This window comes from Dipodomys ordii, unplaced genomic scaffold (assembly GCF_000151885.1).
Source record: "Dipodomys ordii isolate 6190 unplaced genomic scaffold, Dord_2.0 Scaffold160, whole genome shotgun sequence".
Lineage (NCBI taxonomy): Eukaryota > Metazoa > Chordata > Mammalia > Rodentia > Heteromyidae > Dipodomys > Dipodomys ordii.
The window spans coordinates 2960848-2982658 of NW_012267376.1; the positions used below are offsets into that span (position 1 = coordinate 2960848).

A 21811-nucleotide genomic window follows, 5' to 3' on the forward strand; every position below is an offset into this window, starting at 1 on the left:
TCGCGGCTGCCAGCTGGGAGCGCTGTGGCCGCGGGGCCGCTCACAGCCGGAGGGCCGCGCGGGGAGGGCGGGGCGGGCCGGGGAGCTCTGCCGGACAAGGCACTCACCGGTGACCCGCAGCGACTTCTTCGGGGTCCACGTGAGGAATAGGGGCTCTTGGCACACCGCGACTTGGGTGTACCAATAGAAGGTGGAAAGATGGGCCCCTGGGTGAAGCGATGACTGCGGCTTCATTATGGCCCTTTTGCCAGCACTGGAGCAAGGGCTCAAGGTCGCTGGGGCTCAAGGTTACTGAGCAGTGAGCCAGCCCCCCCTCGCCTTCCCCAGCCTGCCTGGGACCGAAGGAAGTTGGGGAGACCAAGCTGAGCCAAGATGCTTGGGGTTCGGGTGGAGACAGTGCGATGGGGTCTGGAATCACAGAGGAAGACCCCAATTCAGAGGCCTCTGCTTTGAGTCAGTCCCACCTTGGCTGACCTTGAGTTGCTTGGGGGCTATTCACCCAGGAGAAGCTGAGCTAAAACTTCGGGCAACCATCAGACTGGGGTTTGAATTTTAAAGCCATAGGCCCATTGGTGGTAGAACACAGGGGCCAATTTTGCTTCCCTTCTCCTCCCCCCCCCCCCCCAACCAGGGAACTCGTGGCTAGGAATGCTCCAGCCCTAAAAATCAAAAGTGCTGAGACTGCTGTCACTGGTGGCTCATGCCTGTAATCCTAGCTACTCAAAAGGCTGAGATTTGAAGACCAAGATTTAAAACCATCCCTGCCAGCAGGAAAGGCCTTAAGATTCCTAACTCCAGTTAACCACCGAAAAGCCAGAATAATTACAATAATAATTAGAATGTGTCTATAAATCTACAAGTAAATCCAGTGGATAGTGAGTAACAAATAATTACACCTGAGCCTAATAATTAAGCAGCAGTCTAAACATTCACACAGTGAACACAGAGAACTAAGGAGGATATGCTTAGGAGAGGATCGAAAGGGCTCAATAACTATGAGCATATGATCATATAAAATGATGCTTATTGAAGTGAACTTCAAGAAATGGGAGCAAGAAGTTTTTGATTGTACTGTTTGTGTTTCTTCTTTTTTTCTTTGATTTGGGGAGGGGATGGTGTAAAGAACAAAGGGAAAAGAGAAATCTACTATGTTGGAAATGAACTATACAACTTGGGGGGAGGGCAGAGTCAGAAGGGGAAAAACTGGGAGAGAATGAGGGAGATGACACTGTTCAAAAGGAAATATACTCATTACCTGCCTTATGTAACTGTAACCCCTCTGAACATCACCTTTACAATAAAATTTTAAAAATCTAAAAAATTGGGAGTGTGGCTTAGTAGTTGAGTGCCTGCCTAGCATGTATGAAGCCCTGAGTTCAATTCCTCTGTATCACATAATCAGAAAAGGCTAGAAGTGGCACTGTGACTCAAATGGTAGAATGCTAGCCTTGAGCACAAGAGGCTCAGGGACAGTGCCCAGGCCCTGAGTTCAAGCCCCAAAACAAAACAAAAAAAAACCCCACATGATTGGTTCATTTCCTTTTTCTATGATGTTGGGGGTGAACGTAGGGCCTCATCGGGCTAGGTGAGTGCTCTGCCACTGAGGTATCTCCATGACCTGGGCAAGACTATTTTAAGTACTCTCATCCTTGCTTAAAGGTCTTGCAATCAGAAATGATTCAGGGCATTTCATGAAACTTAGTGATGGATGTGGTACTTGTAAAACAAAACAAAACCAAAACCAAATGCAGTAGGTTTAGATTGGCTGCAGAAATTTGGGCCCTGTCCACATTTGCCTCCCTCAAGAGCATGTGCACCTGCTCTTTCTCTGTTCCATAGGTAGGGGCTTGAATGGCACTTGATGTCATTCAATGAGGGCTTTAGATCCGGTTCACCAATGGGAGAGTCTGCAGATATCACCTGGGCCATACCCTGGCCTGGTATCTTTGGAGCTTGAGATTTGTTCTATAGGAAAGCAGAATAGCTCTCTAGATTCAACATCTGGGTACCTCCAAATAACACCAAACTCCTTCAGTCCTGAAATATAATTGTTTCGTTTACCACCCTAATTTACCATGTTTAATTTGTATTCCCTAAAAAGTAAAGCCTTTTGAGTAATTAGCTCCATGACTTGTCCATTATAGAGGCTCAATACACTCCATTTGGACTTCTTGATTTTATTTTAATGTTAGCTAGTTTAATAATGGGTTTTGCTAAGATTCAAAACTAAGCTAACTTTGTCTAAGGTGGAGAGAGACAAAAAATGCCTTAAATTCAAGTTTCCAGTTGAAATATGTTTTTTTCTCTGTAAAAAAAATTATCTTTAAATAGTTGTACAAAGGGTTATCACTTAACAAAAGTTTATGAATACAATATATCTTGATCAATGTCATCCCTTTCAACATTCTCATTCCTTCCCTGAACTGGTGTGTGTGTGTGCATGCACGTGCACACCCATGCATGCACGCACATCAGTACTGAAGCTTGACCTCAGGGCCTGGGTGCACTACCACTTGACCCACACCTCCTCTTCCAGCCTTTTGGTAGATACCTGAAGATCAGAATCTCATGGCCAGTCTTAACCCTGGTTGGTTCTGAACCTCAATCCTCAGATCTCAGCCTCCTGAGTAGTTAAGATTACAGGTGTGAGCACCTGGCTTGAACTAGGTTTTTAAAGCATACCATTCAGAGAACATTGCCCTATTTTGATGCATTATATAAATATGCAGTAGAAGCCTTGCTGTCTGAAGTCTGATGCGAATTTGCAACCATAAGGCTTCCCTTTTCTGTAGATGAGAAAAAACAAAAGGTGCATACTTGATCTCCACAGCACAGTGCTTCGTGATCAGTTCAAGCACCTGTCCAGGAGTATATCCAAGACCAAGATTTTAAGTTGTTGAAATGGAAATGACTTGAGAATGGGTAAATCTTTCACACTGTAATGTCCCAAATTGTCTGTCTGTTCTCGTGTTGCAGAAAGGAGCTGGTAGTTAGAACACAAGAGGTGGTGGAAGAGAACATTTCCTCTCTTTTCTTTTTTTGTCGGTCGTGGGGCTTGAACTCGGGACCTAGGTGCTGTCCCTGGGCTCTTTTGCTCAAGGATGCGTCTCTACCACGCTGAGCCCCGGTGCCACTTCCTGAACCTGTAATTCTAAATTACTGGCACAGGAACATACCAAGAGCCAGTTGGCGGGGAGGGGGGGGGGAAGGAAAGAAAACAAACTTGAACCAGAACTAATGTCCACTAGCTACAACAACAACAAATGCCAACAAACGCCAAGCCACGTAGGGGGGTACCTTCCCTGACCACAGCTTTCCCGGGTCCGCCCCGCCGTCTCACGACTCGGCGCGCCTCCCGCCCCCTCGTGGAAAAGCGCGGTATTACAGCTCTCCTTCTGGTCCCCCAACTCCGAACCTGGGGCGGGGGGACGGCGCGGCACAAAGAGCGAAGCGTGTCTCTCTTTCTCTCGCCCTCTCTGGCAATCCCCGTATCTGGTGTCCAAAAGGGTTGGCTCCAGACGCTCCCTTTCTTGCTCCGTAGAAGGACTAGTCAGACTGAAAAGGAGGGACTTTGAGGGGACCAGGATTGCAGCCATTTGGGGCGGAGACGAAGTCACCGCCCCGCACCGAGGGCCTGGGACGGGTCGAGATAAATAGGGTCCCGCAATGGCCGAGGCCGGCTGCTCCCGGAGCGGTGAGGTCCCGGTGCGGGCGATCGGCGGGCAGAGCCCCGCAGACTGGAATCTAGGAGGAGGAAGTCCCCTGCGCCTCCCCAAACTTGCTCCTTGGAGAAAGGACCGGGACCGATCCAGGAGGCGCGGGGAGACGGGTCCTCCGGGCCGGTGGGAAGCGCGTCTGCGCCGGGCCGGGCCATGCGGGCTCCCAGGCTGCTGGCGCTGTGCCTGTGGCTGCGCCTGGCGCGGGACGTGCGCAGCGCGCCCTGCGAGGCCGTGCGCATCCCCATGTGCCGCCACATGCCCTGGAACCTCACGCGGATGCCGAACCACCTGCACCACAGTACCCAGGAGAACGCCGTGCTGGCCATCGAGCAGTACGAGGAGCTGGTGGACGCGAACTGCAGCGCCGTGCTGCGCTTCTTCCTGTGCGCCATGTACGCGCCCATCTGCGCCCTGGAGTTCCTGCACGACCCCATCAAGCCCTGCAAGTCTGTGTGCCAGCGCGCCCGCGACGGCTGTGAGCCGCTCATGAAGAGGTACAACCACAGCTGGCCCGAGAGCCTGGCCTGCGACGAGCTGCCCCTCTATGACCGGGGCGTGTGCATCTCCCCCGAGGCCATCGTCACCGACCTTCCTGAGGGTAAGGCAGGATGGAGCGAGGTGCAGCCGCTGAAAACCAGGGGGCCACACCTATGGGCGCCCGCGGGTGCCCCGCATCGCACTTCTATGAGACTTGAAATGAGAGATGGCTTACTCCCAGAGATTTCACCACGGATCGGCCGGGGGGTGTAGGGTGGGGAGACTCCAGGACTGGAGGGAGTGCAGACAGATTTTGCTTACAAGGAGGCAATTGGCAATGAGGCTTTTCATGATGATGGCAGCGACTAAGTTTTACTGGGTTTGTGCAAAGCCCAGTGCCTGTGTGAACTCATCGAATGCCTAAGCCCATCCCACCAGCTGCAGGCTAATGCTCTGTCTTTTAATCCCATTTCTCGAAAGTTCTGTCATTTAATAAGGCTTCTGGAAAGTTCAAAGCGGCAGTGGTCATCTCTGGCCAGCGTGAGTGTGGTTTGTAAGGAGAGCTGACCTGGAAAACGGTGGCATCTGTTTCATGGTCTCTGACTAGGAGCCAGTGACTGTGGCATCTGTTGATCTGACCACTGATCCACTTCCTTCCTTTCTTGAGTCCTTTTACTGTTTTTTGTTGCAAGGAGCAGACCTACAGTTACTTCTTGAAAGGAACCTAGGGAAAGTTTCTCTTTCTTCTCTATAGGCATCCCCCAGGGCAGCTTCCGCCTTCCTAAGAGCTCAGGGCTGTGTTCTCTTAGTGTGGTTTCTGTAGTTAGGTCACTGAGCATTGCCCAAACAGGAAAGATAACCTGTCAAGTGGAGGCAAATACAAACTCATCTCTAAGTAAGTCAGTGTTTACAAAATACATTTGCAGCTTCAATGTGTCTTCTGTGTGCATTTCCTGGGGCTTGAACTCAGGGCTTGGGTGCTGTTGTTGAGCTTTTTTTTCTTCTTCAAGGTTAGCACTCTACCACTGGAGCCATAACTCCACTTGCAGCTTTTTTGGTGATTAATTGGAGATTAGGGTCTCATGGACTTTCCTGCCCAGGATGGTTTTTAACTGCAGTTATCAGACCTCAGTTTCCTGAGTAGCTAGGATTACAGGTGTGAGCCACCAGTGCCAAGCTTATGGCTTAAATCTTATAAATGGTGTAGTGTTACGCAGCTGTGAACTTTCCTACTCTGTAAAACATGAGGTGGGGATTTGGAAATGTTCTTCTTCCCTTTTTTTTTTTTTTTTTTTAGTTGTGGGCCTGAACTCATGGCCTGGGTACTGTCCCTCAGCTCATCAGCTCAAGGCTAGCACTCTACCACTTGAGCCATAGCACCACCTCTGGCTTTTTCTGCTTATGTGGTGTTAAGGAATTGAACCAGGGCCTCATGCACACAAGACAAGCATTCTACCACTGAGCCACCTTCCAGTCCTTGGAAATATTCTGTGTTTGTTTTTTAATGGTGCTAACTTGAAAAAAAAATCAACATTTCTTTTGTATGTGTGCTTGTGCAGGTACTGGGGCTTGAACTTAAGGCCAGGCCTCTATCTCTTAGCTTTTATGCTCAAGGGTGGTGCTCAACCACTTGAGCACAGCTTCACTTGTGTTTTTTTTTTTTTTTTGCTGGTTAATTGGAGACAAGAGTCTCATGGACTTTCCTACCCTGGCTGGTTTCAAACTATGATCCTCAGATCTCAAACCTCCAGAGTAACTAGGATTATAGGTGTGAGCCACTGGAGCCTGGGAAAAATCAACATTGCGATACAGTTTTGGGAGAGAGTAATGTGATTTATCCAGTTGGTTAAACAGATGTGCATTGTGTCAGTGTTTGCGTGGATAGCAGAGCTGGTATAAAAGACTGCCTTTCTCACCTGCTAGCATTACTATTTACGACTATCAGGGTGTGTGGATTGGCTCATTTGTATCCTTATTTTGAGGAGAATCAGTCACTGACCACAGAGGTGTGGCCGGCCCTGTTTGTGTTGCAGATGTGAAGTGGACGGACATCACACCAGACATGATGGTACAGGAGAAGCCGCTTGACGCTGACTGCAAACGTATGAGCCCCGGTCAGTTCTTTCCTCAGACTCCCTTTTATTCTCTGCAAAGACGTCTGGATCCATTGCCAGCTTTTTAAAAAAATCTCTTTTCCCACCCTCTTTTAGATCGGTGCAAATGTAAGAAGGTGAAGCCAACTTTGGCAACATATCTGAGCAAAAACTACAGCTATGGTGAGTTCCCAGTACAGCCATTCACTGTTCACATAGTGTACGTTAGAAAACCAAAAATTGTACCCTTGGCCAAGCTGGATCTAATCATCACAGAGGAAAGAAAACCACCACCACTGGTTGATATTTCTACTCAGTTCTGTGGAGTTCTCAATGACATAATAGCAACTGGAAAGTTTCTTACTTTTATAGATGAATCAAAGTAAATTACTGCAGTCTCCCATAAAGGCACTTGTACAGATTAGATTTATAGTGTGATACTTGCTTAGAAAAGACCACAGTACCCTTCATCTCTTCCTTTGGTTCTGTTGCTACAAGAATGATGGAAAGTAGCCCAGGTTATGATCACTGAGACCCAGAGCATTTAGTCCTGCTCCTGTATCTTTTAAACTCATAGTTATAAATATTTAACATCTTCAGGAAATCGTGAGGACATGTATATTAAAATAGTTCACATGTCCTCCTCTATCTTCTATGGATGACTCATTTAGCCTTTGCTTCCAAGGAAAATGATATTTTAAAGGTTTTTAATACAATTTTAATTCAACTACCATCATTTGAAAGTAAATTTCATTAAAATGCCTTTAAAAACATCTACTTAGCCTGTTTATATATTCTTGCATTTCCTATACTATTTATCCTAGAATAATAAAATGTTTGTTGAAAAAAGAAACGCCAATGCTGTTTGTTTGCTAACTTAGTTTTCATATTTCATAAGAAATGATGGCTTGTTTATCACTTTATTTATTTATTCAAGTAAGAGGAGTATGGAAATTCAGAAATTTGGAAAAGTAACCTAGACTTAAGTCATCAGGTTTGGGAATCTCACATAGCTAATGAAAGTAATTCAACAGCAACAACAACAAAATACATGATCATACATTATCTTTCCAGGTAGCTTTTTATTTGAAATATGTTCTATGTAGATAGTGTGTATGTGTGTATGCGCACGCGCATGTGCATGTGTGTGTGTGTGTGTGCTCCTTTGGAAGGCATATGTATGCTGGTCCTGGAGCTTGATCTCAGGGCTTGTTCACTGTCCCTAAGCTTTTTATGCTCAAGGTGGCTACTGTTCCATTTGAGCCACACCTCCAATTCTGGCTTTTTGGTAGTTACTTGGAGATAAGAGTATCAGAGCCTTTCCTACCTGGGCTGGCTTTGAACCACAATCCTCAGATCTCCGCCTCCTGAGCATCTAGGATTAGTGGCACAAGCCACTAGCACTAGGCCTAGGTATTGTCTTAATCTCATCTCCGCAGTCCTTTCTATGCCACGATCCATTCTTCAATGTGAATATTTCTCTGTCATGCTATTTTCTGGGATGCCATGCTCTGGATCCACCTTAATGAGTAAGCCTTTCTTGTAAAAGTGCTTTGGTTCTTCCTGCAGCCAGATTCCTAGCTTGCAATTCAAGACCAACTCATAGTTGGGCTGATTTCCACTCCACAAGAGGCAGTAATAATAGCAAGAAACCAAAGAAGTCAGAATTTAAACCTTGATCAAAGACAGTAACACTAACAGCCATCTGTAATAACAATTCTACTTCCACACCCCTGACCTTGCCTTGTCAGTCTGTGAAGCCAGAGGATTGTGAACAGCTATCCTCAAGGAAATGTTGCAACTTTAATTATTTTCCCTATGAACTAGAAGTTGAAGCATCTGATGTATGATTGTTGGAATAGGAACTTTACAGTGACTTCTGAACCTGAGAGTTGTGGTATTGACTTCAAAGAGAATGGAAGCAAAAAAAAAAATCTGTTTCTATGAAACTCATCCTGACGTACAAGGGCAACCCCAGAGTAAAGCCCACTTCTAAAATTTTGCTTTTCTATCTTGCTGTGTGATTCAAGACTTTGAAAACAAGGTTAGCGATTTGAGATGCCTTGCATTGACCAGGAAACTATAAGGGCTCTTTTTCTTTTGTCTTTTTTTTAGTCTACACTGCGACTGCTTTGGACATAAGCCCAGTGACAGGAGTGATTCTTTATAAGAGTCCCTAAATTTGAATTGAACTTACCATCCCCATTTTTCCTCCAGAGCTTCAACAACACTTACATTGCCTTTTCATTGCAGTCATCCATGCCAAAATAAAAGCTGTGCAGAGGAGTGGGTGCCATGAAGTGACCACAGTGGTGGATGTAAAGGAGATCTTCAAGTCCTTGTCACCCATCCCACGAACCCAAGTCCCACTCATCACCAATTCCTCGTGCCAGTGTCCACACATCCTACCCCATCAGGATGTCCTCATCATGTGCTATGAGTGGCGCTCTCGGTAAGCTGGGAGAAGCAGGCAGGCAGGCATAACTGCTTGTAGCTTACAAAAGCAGGGGACCTCATGTAGCAGGCGTGGTTTTAAAAACAGCAGCAAAATCTTGCCAAGAATCGTTTTTATAGATGCCTCTGTTAGGATAGTATAGATCCTCTTAGGACAGGTAAGTCCTGAACTGGATGCCTTAATTATTTTGCTAACCGAATGAGGGAAAACTAGAGATGTGAATATTTGAGTAGAATCTTTAAAAATCAATTTCAGAATTCACGAAGCAGTTCCAAAACTGTACAGATGAGTACATCACTTTGAGTAAGAACAATTCTTTTTTCAATTATCTGGCCAAGTCTAATGTGAAAAGTATTAAGAAGTTTTGATAACATCTTTTGTAACTTAGCGGTCAACTGATCAACCATCTATGGATTTTCCTGATGTATTCATACAAAGCTGTGAATGTGTGTGTCCATTATTATGTGTAGTAATGGGGTTTGAACTCAGGACCTTGCAGTTGGTAAGCAAGTACTGTACAGCCAGGCCATGCCTCCAGCTCTTTTTCCACTGGTTTTGTGGAGATAAGGTCTCACTTATTTTCCTGGGCCTGGAGCTCCATCAATCCTTGCATTCTGTGTTTTCCACTGCAGCTGGGATAATAAGTACACACCATTGTGATGGCTTCTTCTGTTGAAATGGAGTCTCATGGAACCATGATCCTTTATTTATTTATTTTTAAATCTCAGCCACCCACAAAGCTGGGGCGACAGATTCACATGGCTAGCAATGCTCAGCTGTTGATTGAGGAGTTTCATGAACTTTTTGCCTGGGTTGGCCTTGAACCATGACCTTCCTGATCTCAAGTTTTTGAGTAGCTATGACCGCAGGTATGAGCCTTTAGAATCTAAGAAGGTGTGATTTCCAGGTGCCAGTGGCTCATGCCTATGATCCCAGCTACTCAGGAGTCTGAGATCTGAGAACTGAGGATTGAAGCCAGCCAGATAAACAAATCTGTGAGATTTGTATCTCTAATCTGTAAAAAGCCAGAGGTGGAGGTACCAGAGTTTCAGAGATGGAACTGGTGTTACTCAAGTGGTAGAATGTCAGCCATGAGTGAAAAATCCACGGGAGAGTAAGATGCCCTAAGTTCAAGCTCTGGTCCTGGCATGGGAAAAAATACAGTGTGATTGTCAAGTCCACACCTGGCAAATTACAGATAAGTGTTTCATGAATGTACACACACACACACACACACACACACACACGACCCTAGATTGGAGTGCTTGTCACCCCACCAATTTGCTACTCTTCTTTTTATAATCAGCACCATTTTTTAGAATATGAAGTTGAGTGCATTAGCCCACGTGCCAATGCATGACCCCTAAGTTGCTGCAAATATACTTCTCCAGAAAAATCACTACTTTTTATAAGAAGTAACCTCTTTCTCTGCTGTCAGTGCATATATCTCTCTTCTTGGTGGGGTCAAGACCCCATTCCTCTGAGAAGAAAACAAGTCCCTTTTCAGGGGGACTTCACTTAGATCATTTCTTGTTCTGTATTCCCACAATATTTGTGCCCAGCCTCAGATGCTGCCCTGGGTTCTAAGCTCTCAAGCTGTTTGTCAACTTGCATTTGTGTCTCTTTCAAGAAGCAGGCATGCCTCTCCCCTGAGGCTCGTCTCTGCACTACTTCTACTTGCAGATGGGGAGATAAATGGTCTTGTTTATTTGGACAAATGAATGGATTTTAAATCCACCCCAGTACAAATATTTTGGGATGAGGATTTATGTATTCACAAATGATGTTTATGATTATGTGGAAAAATAAACTGGGAAGGGATGGAAGGAGGTTTTAAAAATAAAGATAATAGGCCGGACAATAGTGACTTATACCTGTTATCCTGGCTACTCAGGAGGCTGAGATATGAAGATCACAGTTTGAAACCAGCTCAAGCAGGAAAGGCTATAAGACTCTTATCTCCAATTAACCACCAAAAAACCAGAAGTAGAGCTGTGGCTCAAATGGTAGAGCACTAGCCTTGAGCAAAAGAGCTAAGAGACATCACCTAGGACCTCAATTCAAGTCCTAGTGCCAGCATACACACACACACACACACACACACACACACACACACGTAACGGGAGGAGATCTTGTAAGATACACAAAACTGGTGCAAAACTGGTATATCACAACCAGTGATATAAGGATGTTAATATAAGTAAAACACAGGAGAAATATGTGATACAGATTCTAAAGCAAAAGAGAGATTTTTATTCCAAAGAAATACAATGATATGAGGGAAAGAGAATATGTCATTCAGACTTGGGGAAAATCATATTTTTCAACTTATACTCTAATATAAAGTAAATTTAAAATAGATTAAATTATTTTAAAAGTTAACTGGAAGGGACAAGATTAGTTAAATATGTGGAAGGCTAATACAAGAAATTAAAAGGAAAAATATCGCTATGCAGAGTTGGCCACATAGTATTATACACATAAAAATCACATAAACACAGAAAGGCAAATAAAAATTGAGAAATTGCGATCACACAAAAAAGGAATGGCCACCTGTCTAATGAAGAATTTGTACAAATCCGTATTTGAGATGTCAAAAATAAATATGTGTGTACAAATCCACAGAAAGAAATTCCATAAGAAATATGAGGTGACATTGATCAAGATGCATTGTGTTCATAAACTGCTTTGTGAAATGGAAACTCCTTTGTACAACTACTTATCAATATTTTTGGGGAGGGTCTAGTCGTGGGGCCTGAACTCTGGGCCTGGGTGTTGTCCCTCAGCTCTTCAGCTCAAGGCTAGCACTCTACCACTTGAGCCACAGCGCCACTTCCGGCTTTTTTCATTTTGCTTATGTGGTGCTGAGGAATCAAACCCAGGGCCTCATGAATGCAAGGCAAGCGCTCTACCACTGAGACACCTTCCCAGCCCCTTAACAATATTTTTAAGTAAACTACAAATAGTAACTAAACCATTACAATTTACTGTCTCAAGTCCAAAAACCACGAAATCCAAAGATTCCATTTTAACTTAATTCTTAATATCAGTGTATTGCATGAAATTACAATGACTTAGAAAATAATTTGTCACGCTGTGTTGAAAATGTGTTTTTGATTGTTTTTGTTTTGTTCTAGTCCTGGGGCTTGAACTCAGAGTCTGGGTGCTATTCCTGAACATTTTTTTTGCTCAAGGCTGCTGCTTTATCAATTGAGCCATAGCTCTACTTCTAGCTGATTTGGAAGGCTGCCCAGGCTGGCTTTGAACTCTGATCCTTGGATCTCAGCTTCCTGAGTAGCTAGGATTATTAGGCATGAGCCATTAGCACCTGGCTCATGAGACTCTCCAATTAACATCCAAGAGCCAAAAGTAGAGATGTGGCTTCAGTAGTAGAGCACTAGGTTTAAGCATAAAAGCTCAGACCCTGAGTTCAAGCCCCAGGACACACACACACACACACACACATATACACACACACACACACACACACACACACACACACACACACACAATATCATTTGACTCAATTAGTCAACTTTTAGAAATCTGCCCTGAGCCAGTACACACTACCATGTCCAACACATGAGTGGGTAATGAGTCATAGCTAAGCAAAAGGGGGAATGGATTCCATAGTTATAATGTTTATTTTATTTTACTCTATTTTATTTTTATTTCTATTTCTATTTTATTTTTGGTGTTAGTCCTGAGGCTTGAACTCATGGCATGGGTACTGTCCCTGAGCTTTTTGGCTCAAAGATAGTGCTCTACCATTTGGACCACACTTGTACTTCCACCTTGGTTTTTTTGTTTTTTGGGTTTTTTGTGTGTGATTAAATGAAGATAAGAGTCTCGTGGACTTTCCTGCCCAGGCTGAGTAGCTGGAGCTATTTGCATGAGACCCAGTGCCCAGCTTGCTATTAAAGGCTTTTTTTTTTTTTTTTTAGTTTTTCTAATCAGAAAAAGGATACTATATGGACAAAGGAAATATCTAGTATGATCTAAATAGCCAACATCATTGAAAATATGCACATAGGAAGAAGGAAATGCTAATGAAATATGCATGATAGATATATGGCTTACAGACAGAAGGATTCTTGAAGACATTTTATAATTTTTTCATGTTTAATTTTTTGCTTTTATAATCAAATGCTGATTACTAAGATAAATTGCTTCTTTCAGGATGATGCTCCTTGAAAATTGTTTAGTTGAAAAATGGAGAGATCAACTTAGTAAAAGATCCATAGTAAGTATATTAGCAACACTGTTACAAACTCGTGTAAGGAAATTCTGTGGAATTGGGAATTCTTCATATTTTTGCATCGGAGCTCACAGGTTGCCAGAAACCATACACTATCTGCCTTTTTAACAGATAACTAAAGAAGTATAATCATTCTTCCTTGCATTTTTATGAGAACAGTTATGAGTCAACTTCTAGTTCCATTTGAATATTCTGTTGTTTACAAATTAAAGCAGAATTTTTATCTCCTTAGTGAATTACAGTTTAACTGCTGTTAGTAAACGGTAAGAGACATGTGGGCAGAATTATGTCTACTAGAATTAGAACCAACATATACTTGTTCTAAAACTCATACTGTCATGGTACCTAGCAAAATCTTTCCCTATATTTAAAATAAGTTGTTTTCAAGGGGAAAAAAAAGGTGAAAAACTATTTTGTGGCCAAATGTATCTTAGTAACATTCTGCAGATGTTAACAATTTAATTATAAGAATTAGAATCATTTTTGCTCAAAGAGCAGAAATTGTTATCAGAGAAGACATAAGGTAATTGGTCCAAATGTTTTAAAGCATTTCCTTTCTTCTGAAAAATAAATTTAGAGTGATCCTGAGCATTTGTATTTTTGGTTTCATAAAAGGGTCTGTTTTGCCTACATTTTTGTAGATGGTAAGAACAGAGAACCTTGGGAAAGGCCAGGGGATATATTGATACTTATGACACTGCTTCTCCAGACTCAGCATTCTGCACAGCAGGGCCCATGCTTCTGCACTGAATCAGACCTAAACCTCATGACTGCTGACTCATAAAGTGCTCGGTGTTATTAGACAGAAAACTCTGGAGGAGCTGGGTGTCTGCTTTCTCTTGCGGTGGATTAGAAGCATCTATGAGGAAAGCAGGCTGACCATAAGGACCTGACAGGGCAGAGATAAAAGAGGGCTTTCAAGAGTCATAGCTTGTCAGGCCGTTCACCCTGGCTGCAGTGTTCCCCCGAACTTCAGTAAGAATCTGAAAACAGTCTCCATGGGAGAGCACACACAATGCTGACGGTATTGCTCTTGAGGTTTAGAATTGTGCCCTAGAAGGGCAAGATAGTGCCTTCTTTTCCATTGCATCTGTGGTGCCTGGAATTTTGTCCTGCCTATGTTTCTTCACAAAGTTTTTTTTCTTTTTTTCTGTTTTGTTTTGTTGGTCAGGGAGTGCTAGACTGGGCTTTGGCACTCAGAGCCTCACACTCTGCAGCAGGCACTTTAGCTTTAGTTATTTTCAACCATTGTCTTGAGAGTTTCCCTGGAGCCACATACAATGAGCTGCAATTCTATCTATGCCTCCCACATGGTTGGGATTGCAGGTGTGCACCACTTCACCTCATCTCAGATTTCTTATTGGAGGAAATATGCTGTAAAAAAGAAGGGACATAGACGTGGTAATACAAACCAGTGACTGTCCAAGTGAGACAACTTCCACTTATTTCTGACATGAGTTTCTTAAAGAATTCACCTCTGCTCTCAGGGAAAGTTGATCAGTTTTTCCAAGGTCTGGGCAGCTGGCAGAATTCTTCATTTACCCTGAATTCCTGTTTGTGACTAAGATCAGTTTCGTCCCCCAGCTACAATACACAATGTACACAATCATGTACATTGAGAGTTAAACCTCTTCACTGACTTTTATTCCAGTATGTTATAATTGCCTTAGTTTAGTAAATTATAATAAAATTATTAATAGCTATTAATATTTATAGTACTTTTTACACATTAATGATGATTATTTAGTATATTGCTTACTATATTAATTGATTGGTATCTATATATTAATTAGTAATAATTTATAAATTAAACCTTACCATTGGCATATTGTGCAGAAAATCAAGAACAGTATACATAGAAGGTAGTTCTATCATGGTCTCCAGCATTCACAGGGGATCTCCTCACCAGGGTTACTGTGTTAGGCATCAGTATGTTTCTCTGCTGCTGTGGATGTAGGTGAGCCCCTGAGTGTGATGCAGAAAGGAGATGGAGCCACATATTATGAACAAGACAGCCAAAAATCCTTTATTAGGATTGCAGCTAGGAGCAGAAGGGAACTAACACTGCTCAAAGAGCTAATCAGGCTGGTCACTTAACCAAGGGACCAGAGGCTTTTATTAATTTTTCTAAAGCAGGCTAAAGTTTGATAATTGCCCATTGTCTATGGGCATGATCTCAGAAGTTGTTCTCCTTTTGAGGTCAAGAATCCTGAGTCTGGTGAATGGGCAGCCGACTTGACCCAGGAACTGCCGCATGAATGAATCACTGTCAGGCATAGAACACCCTGGCTTCCTGATTTGTTCAGGGCCTTATGGTAAGATAGGGAGACTGTAGATGCCTGAGCTGTACTGAAAGCACAGGGAAGGGTAGAAGCAGCACACAGCAACTCCAACATGCAACAGGCTGTGCTAACTCCATATTTTAGTCTTCAACAAAACATGTTTTTAAATGACAGGTATGTGTGCATGCAGAACTGAGTAGAATCAGATCCAAGGTTATTGGCAGCAAAGGAACACACAGAGATGGAAATGTCATTGTTCTTCTCCTACCCCCATTTTTTCTTCACTCATCTGACATCTCAGGGTTTCAGCAAAAATGGTCTTCAAGTTTCTACAAAGGAATCTAGGTAACTGTGAACATAATCCATGCCAGCATTATTGCCTCCAATCATTACTGCTCAGCTCAATGACCTCCAAAATTAGTAATTTTTTTCAAGTCAAGTCAGAGCAAATGCTGTGATTTTCCTCTGACAGTAAATTGATAGCAGGGCTGATTCTGGAGACGCATGAAGGGCATTTTACAGGGATTAGGCTTTTCCTTGGTACCAATGTCCCCTTGTCTTTGCATCTCACTTGTGTAGATTTAGCTCTTTTATTAGTCATGAGGGGTTTTATGAATGGGGAACAAATGAATGGATCTGCAGCTGTGCTGTGAAGTATGATACTCATCCTTGTGCAAACAGATTTAAATGTACTTGACAGACCTGTTCACTAATTGCTTCTCAGCAGTGGGAAGAGAGGCTGCAGGAACAGCAAAGAACAATTCAAGACAAGAAACGCACAGCTGGACGTATCAGTCGTAGCAACCCCCCCAAACCAAAGGCAAAGCCACCCATTCCCAAACCAGCCAGCCCTAAGAAGAACATTAAAGCTAGAAGTGCTCAAAGGAAAATGAACCCCAAAAAGACTGTGAGCTAACTGCTCTTCACAATGGAGACTCTTCACAAGACAAGGCTGAGCGTTTCCCCGGACAGCCACCTATGGTGCCCACACTCTTTCTAGACACCATCTTGCAGGATTTTTCTTACTGATAGGATTTCTTTCATCTTTATAAGCCACCTATGTCATGTTAATGGTATACCATTTGCTATGGAAGGTGTAATAAATAAAGCTGGTCAGAAGACTTTTTGCAGATATGTGTGCATACTGTGTGATCTTTGTATGGGAGGAAATGTAATTCTATTCTTACCATTTGTCCTAATATACACATTGCAAAATTAATGCCATATTTGAAACAAAGCAATTGTTTTAGGGGGGAAAGCCCACATTTTTTATTGTGAAAATATCGTATACAGGGGTTACAATTACATGGGCAAGGTAATGAGTACATTTCTTATCAAGCATTGTTGCCTTCTCCTTTGTTTCCCCTTCCCATCCCTTCCCCATCTCTGCCCCATACTCCCCTCCCCCCGGCCAAAGTTGTAAAGTTCATTTTTCAACATAACGACTTGTACATCTCATTCCTGCAATGGGTCCACCTATACCCCTATTTAAACGATTTGTTTTTTCCCTTCCCCTCCACAAATTATACCAACATCAAATAAAAGTGAAAGCAGGGGGAAACCCCACATTTTCATATCCATTTAACTCCTGCTAGAAATCTGGGGATATTTTAAAATGTAATTGGAAATCTAATCATCTAGGAAAGTGAGAGAAATGAATATTTAAAAGATCTTTGTGTTGTGATGATGTGTAAGGAGTTTCCTGATGAGTGAAACATCTAGAGAGCAAGACATTTCATTAGTTATTTTGTTTGTAAGACTTTCAGCTCAGTGTTTAGCTAGAAACTCTAAAAGCTAAAATAGTAATGGCAAATAAAACGGAGAGACAGATAATGCCTGGGCTCTTTTTTTAATGAAAAATTTTCATTTATTATTCATTATAAGTAAAGCACTGTTCCTAGGTTCTTTACTCTCTCAAATAATCGTGAAATATACATTTAAATGCCTTTTTATTAGCTTTTTTTATTATTATTCACTTTAAGTAATTGTACAAAGAAGTTCCGATTCTACAAAACAGTATATGAATACAAGGTGTCTGACAACATTGTCACCCATCACTACTAACCCATCTTTCTTTAACTTTTCTCAATCTAATTGAGATTAGGTGATTACATAAATTTCACATATTTCACAGTATTGTGGAATAGTGATACTTAAAGTCACAAACACATTTTAACCTTCACAAGGCAAATTGTCATTACCACAATCTATAAAGTTTGTGAATGTTATGAGCTTTGGCAATACAAATTATTTCTTCCACATCAAGTGATGTTTATACTACTTTCTTTTGCTTAGTGTAGGCTCTTCCCTCTTTCCCTCTCATTCCTCCCTTTCCATCGCTGTCTTTGGGTTGCTTAGTTCTTGTTCTTCTATGCCCAGTGCAGCTGCTGGGCCCCTTTGTTGTGTGTTGTTCCGTTTCCCATTTATTCTGTGTCCTCCTCTGGGCTTGCCTCAGTTGCGTGCATATATCTACCATATAGGTCAAGATCATGGAGTCACTTAGTAATGATACAACAAAATGAGTGGCTGTCCTTTGTTTTTCTATTCCCATTTACTTTGTCATATCTCCTCGTATTTTGGCTTTAGCATCCACATATCAGGGAGACCATGTGCCATTTGTGTCTTTGTTCTTGGCTTAGCTTGCTTAAAATAATTTGCTCTAGTTCCATCCATTTCCCTTCAAATGCCATTATTTTGTCCTTTCTAATGGCTGCATAATATTCCATTGTGTATAGGTCCCACAATTTTGGATCCACTCATCAGTAGTGGGGCATCTGGGTTGTTTCCAAATCTTGGCTATTGTGAACAGTGCTGCAATAAACATGGAGGTGCATGTGCCCTTCTTTACTGGTTCCTATTGTTCAGGGTAGATGCCTAGGTGTGGTATGGGTCATAGGGGAGGTCTATATTTGGCTTTCTGAGGCACCTCCAGACTGCTTTCCAAAGTGGTTGTCTTAGCATTCATTCCCACCAGCAATGCAGTAGGGTTCCTCTTTCTCCCCATCCCCTCCAGCATTTGTCATTGGCTGAATTTAGAATGTGAGCCACTCTGACTGGGGTAAGGTAGTATCTCAGTGTCGTTTTTATTTGCATTTCCTTTACAGCCAGGTATGATGAACATTTGCCTTTTGTTTTTAATCTCTTCTTCTGAGAGAAGAGATATCTCTTCTTCTTTAGTTCCCTTGCCCATTTCATGATTGGTTTGTTAGATCTGTGAGGGGTTAGTTTCTTGAGTTCCCTGTATATAATGGATATTAGACCCTTGTCTAATATATTGCTGGTATATTTTTTTCCCAATTAGATGGCTTACTTTCTAGTTTGGTTGCTATTTCCTTATCTGTGAAGAAACTTTTTATTTTAAAGAAGTCCCATTTGTTGAGTCTCTCTCCAATTTGTTGTGACCCTGGAACTCTGTTCAGCAAGTTCCTGCCTGTGCCTGTAAGTTCAAGTGTCTCTCCTACTCTGTCCTGCAGTAGTTTCAGAGTATCAGGTTTGATGTTAAGGTCTTTAATCCATTTTGAGTTGGTGCTAGTGCATGGTGATAGGCTAGGGTCCACTTTTCTGCATGTGGCCACCCAGTTTTCCCAGCATCAGTAGTTGAAGAGGCTGATTCTTCCACTGTATGTCTTTGTCTCCTTTGTCAAATATCACTAGACTGTACGTATGTAGCTTTATTTCTGGGTTCTCTAATCTGTTCCATTGGTCTTCAGGTCTCTTTTTGTACCAGTACCAAGCTGTTTTTGTTATTATGGCTTTATAATAGAGCTTGAAATTCAGTCTCATGATCCCTCCTGCGTTGTTTCTTTTGCCTAGAATTGCTTTGGCTATTGTAGGTCTTTTGTTGTTCCATGTGAATTTTTGAATTGTTGTCTCTAGTTCAGTAAAGTACGTCATTGGGATTTTAATGGGAAGTGCATTGAATGAGTATATCAATTTTGGCACTATGGCCATTTTCACTATATTAATTCTGCCTATCCAGGAACATGATACCATTTCCTGGTACCCTCTATGATTCCTTTTTTAAGGCTTTTATAGTTTTCATGAAATAGACCCTTTACATCTTTGCTTAGGCTAATTCCTAGATACTTTTTTGTTGTTGTTGAGGTTATTGTGAATGGGGTTGTTTCCTTGATTTCCTTTACTGCTTGTACATTGTTGGTTTACAGAAAGGTGACTGATTTTTGTGGGCTAATTTTATATCCTGCTACTTTGCAGAAGTGGTTTATAAGCTCTAAGAGTTTGGGGATGACAGGCTGGGAAGGTGGCTCAGTGGTAGAGCGCTTTTCTTGCATGCCTGAGGCCCTGGGTTCAATTCCTCAGCACCACATAAGAAAAAAGCCGGAAGTGGTGCTGTGGCTCAGGTGGTAGAGCGCTAGCCTTGAGCTGAAGAGCTGAGGGACAGTGCTCAGGCCCAGAGTTCAGGCCCCAGGACTGGACCCAAAAAAAAAAAGTTTGGGGATGGAGCTTTTGGGATCGTTAAGATATAAAATTATGTCACCTGCAAAAGAGATAGTTTAACTTCTTCCTCCCCTAGGTGGATCCCTTTAATGTCTTTTTCTTGCCTTATTACTCTGGCTAAGGATTCCTGAACTATATTGAAGAAGAGTGGAGAGAGTAGACATCCTTGCCTTGTTCCAGTTTTTAGGGGAATTGGTTGTAGTTTTTCCCCATTAAGTATAATATTGGCTATTGGGCTGTGGTATAAGGCTTTTATTGTTTTAAGGAATGTTCCTTCTATTCCTATTTTTCCAGAGTTTTTAACATGAATGAGTGCTGTATTTTATCATAAGCCTTTTCTGTGTCATTGGAGATAATCATGTGGTTCTTGACCTTGGATCTGTAGATGTGATGGATTATGTTCATTGACTTACGTATGTTAAACCATCCATGCATCTCTGGGATAAAGCCTACTTGACCATAATGTATGATTTTTTTTATGTGTTTCTGGATTCTGTTAGCTAGAATTTTGTTAAGCATCTTTGCATCTGTGCTCATCAAGGAGATTGGTCTGTAGTTCTCTTTTGTTGGGTCTTTGCCTGGTTTGGGGGTGAGTGTGATATTGGCTTCATAGAGTAAGTTTGGGATTACTCCCTCTGCTTCTACTTCTCTGAAGAGCTTGAGGAGTATGGGTATTAGTCCTCTTTAAAGGTCTTATAGAATTCCATAGTGAATCCATCTGGTCCTGGGCTTTTCCTTGTTGGAAGGCTTCTGATTGCTTCCTCTATCTTATTGTAGGTTACTGGCATATTTAATTGATTTATTTCTTCTTGGTTCAGTTTGGGCAATTTGTATTTCTCTAGAAATTAATCCATTTCTGCTAGGTTTTCCTTCCTTTGTGAGTATAGAGTCTGGAAATATGTCTTAGATGTTTGTTGTAATTTTTCCTGTGGCATCCCTGATCTTATTGATTTGGGGCTCCTCTCTTCTTTTTTTAGTTAATCTTGCCAGTGGTCCATCAATTTTATTGATTTTTTTCTTAAAAAAACAGCTTTTGTTTTATTAATTTTATTTCTGGTTTTCTTAGTCTCTATCTCATTCATTTCAGCTCTTACTTTGATTATCTCGCTCTGTCTAGCAACTTTAGGTTCAAATTTTTCTTGTATCTCTAGCAGTTTTAGTTGCATCATAAGATTGTTTGTGTTAGTTGCATCATGAGATTATTTACTTGGCCTACCTCTGTTTTCTTAATGTGTTCATGGAGAGCAATAAATTTGTCCCTCAGGACTGCTTTTGCTGTATCTCATAGGTTTCTTTGTGATATATCTTCATTTTCATTGAGTTGTAGGAACTTTTTAATTTCTTTTTTAATTTCTTCTGTAACAGCAGTGTGCTGTTTAATTTCCATGTGTCTGAGTTTTTTCTATTTTATGCCTTGTTATTGAGAAATAGTTTGATTCCACTATAGTCAGAAAGAATACAGGGGATTATGTCGAACCTCTTATATTTGCTTAAATTCCTTGTATGAACTAAGATATGATCTATTTTAGAAAAAGTTCCATGAGCTGCTGAGAAGAATGTGTATTGGGTTGTTATTGGGTGGAAAACTCAGTATATGTCAGTCAAGTCTGCTTGAGATATGGCATCATTTAATTCAGAGACATCTTGGCCAATTCTTTGGTTGTTAGTCCTGTCCTTTGGTGAGAGTGGAGTATTAAAGTCTACTTGTATTATTGTATTTGGATACATCTTTTCCTGTAAGTCTGAGAGTATTTGCTTAACATATTTGGGTGCACCGATATTTGAGGCATGCAGATAGACAATGGTAATATCTTCTTTTTGGATTGTTCCCTGTATTAATATGTAGTGACCTTCTTTGTCTTTTTGTCATGATTTGAATGTAAAGTTTAAGAGATATCAGGATGGCAACTTCTGCCTTCTTGCAGGAGCATTTGCATGGTAGATCTTCCTCCATCCTTTCACTCAGAGTTTGCTTTTATCTTTGGCTATGAGGTGGGTCTCTTGAAGACAGCAAGTTGATGGATCTTGTTTTCTGACACAAACTGCAGTTCTTTTTCTTTTAATTGGTA

The 21811-nt window shown here is 41.9% G+C and overlaps 2 protein-coding genes across 3 annotated transcripts in view; one reads left to right on the plus strand and one right to left on the minus strand.

Moving 5' to 3' along the window:
* The window catches only part of Epdr1 (ependymin related 1), a 20050-nt gene extending 17922 nt beyond the window's left edge, over nucleotides 1–2128 (minus strand). Inside the window, exons 1-2 of the mRNA XM_013032945.1 lie at nucleotides 2075–2128; nucleotides 108–206 (exon numbers count right to left, since the gene is read on the minus strand). Of these exons, the coding sequence (XP_012888399.1) occupies nucleotides 108–206; nucleotides 2075–2128 (153 nt within the window). The remainder of the gene's footprint in view (nucleotides 1–107; nucleotides 207–2074) is intronic.
* Nucleotides 2129–2293: 165 nt separating this feature from the next.
* Sfrp4 (secreted frizzled-related protein 4) lies at nucleotides 2294–16334 on the plus strand. 2 transcript variants are annotated; one of them, XM_013032968.1, is made up of 7 exons: nucleotides 2294–2307; nucleotides 3887–4317; nucleotides 6230–6310; nucleotides 6407–6472; nucleotides 8543–8741; nucleotides 12924–12987; nucleotides 16009–16334. In XM_013032968.1, the coding sequence occupies exons 1-7, from the start codon at nucleotides 2294–2296 to the stop codon at nucleotides 16198–16200; spliced, it is 1047 nt and encodes a 348-aa protein (XP_012888422.1). In that variant the 3' UTR covers nucleotides 16201–16334. The 2 variants fall into 2 exon arrangements, with proteins under 2 accessions (XP_012888422.1, XP_012888421.1); XM_013032967.1 differs by lacking the exon at nucleotides 2294–2307 and having other exon boundaries at nucleotides 3737–4317.
* Nucleotides 16335–21811: the final 5477 nt, after the last annotated feature.

What these genes read in the sequence shown, in the direction of transcription:
- Sfrp4 (XM_013032968.1), top strand. An exon ending in GAGCAAAAACTACAGCTATG is followed by an intron (nt 6,473 to 8,542) that starts GTGAGTTCCCAG and finishes TTTTCATTGCAG; the next exon opens with TCATCCATGCCAAAATAAAA. An exon ending in AACTTAGTAAAAGATCCATA is followed by an intron (nt 12,988 to 16,008) that starts GTAAGTATATTA and finishes ATTGCTTCTCAG; the next exon opens with CAGTGGGAAGAGAGGCTGCA.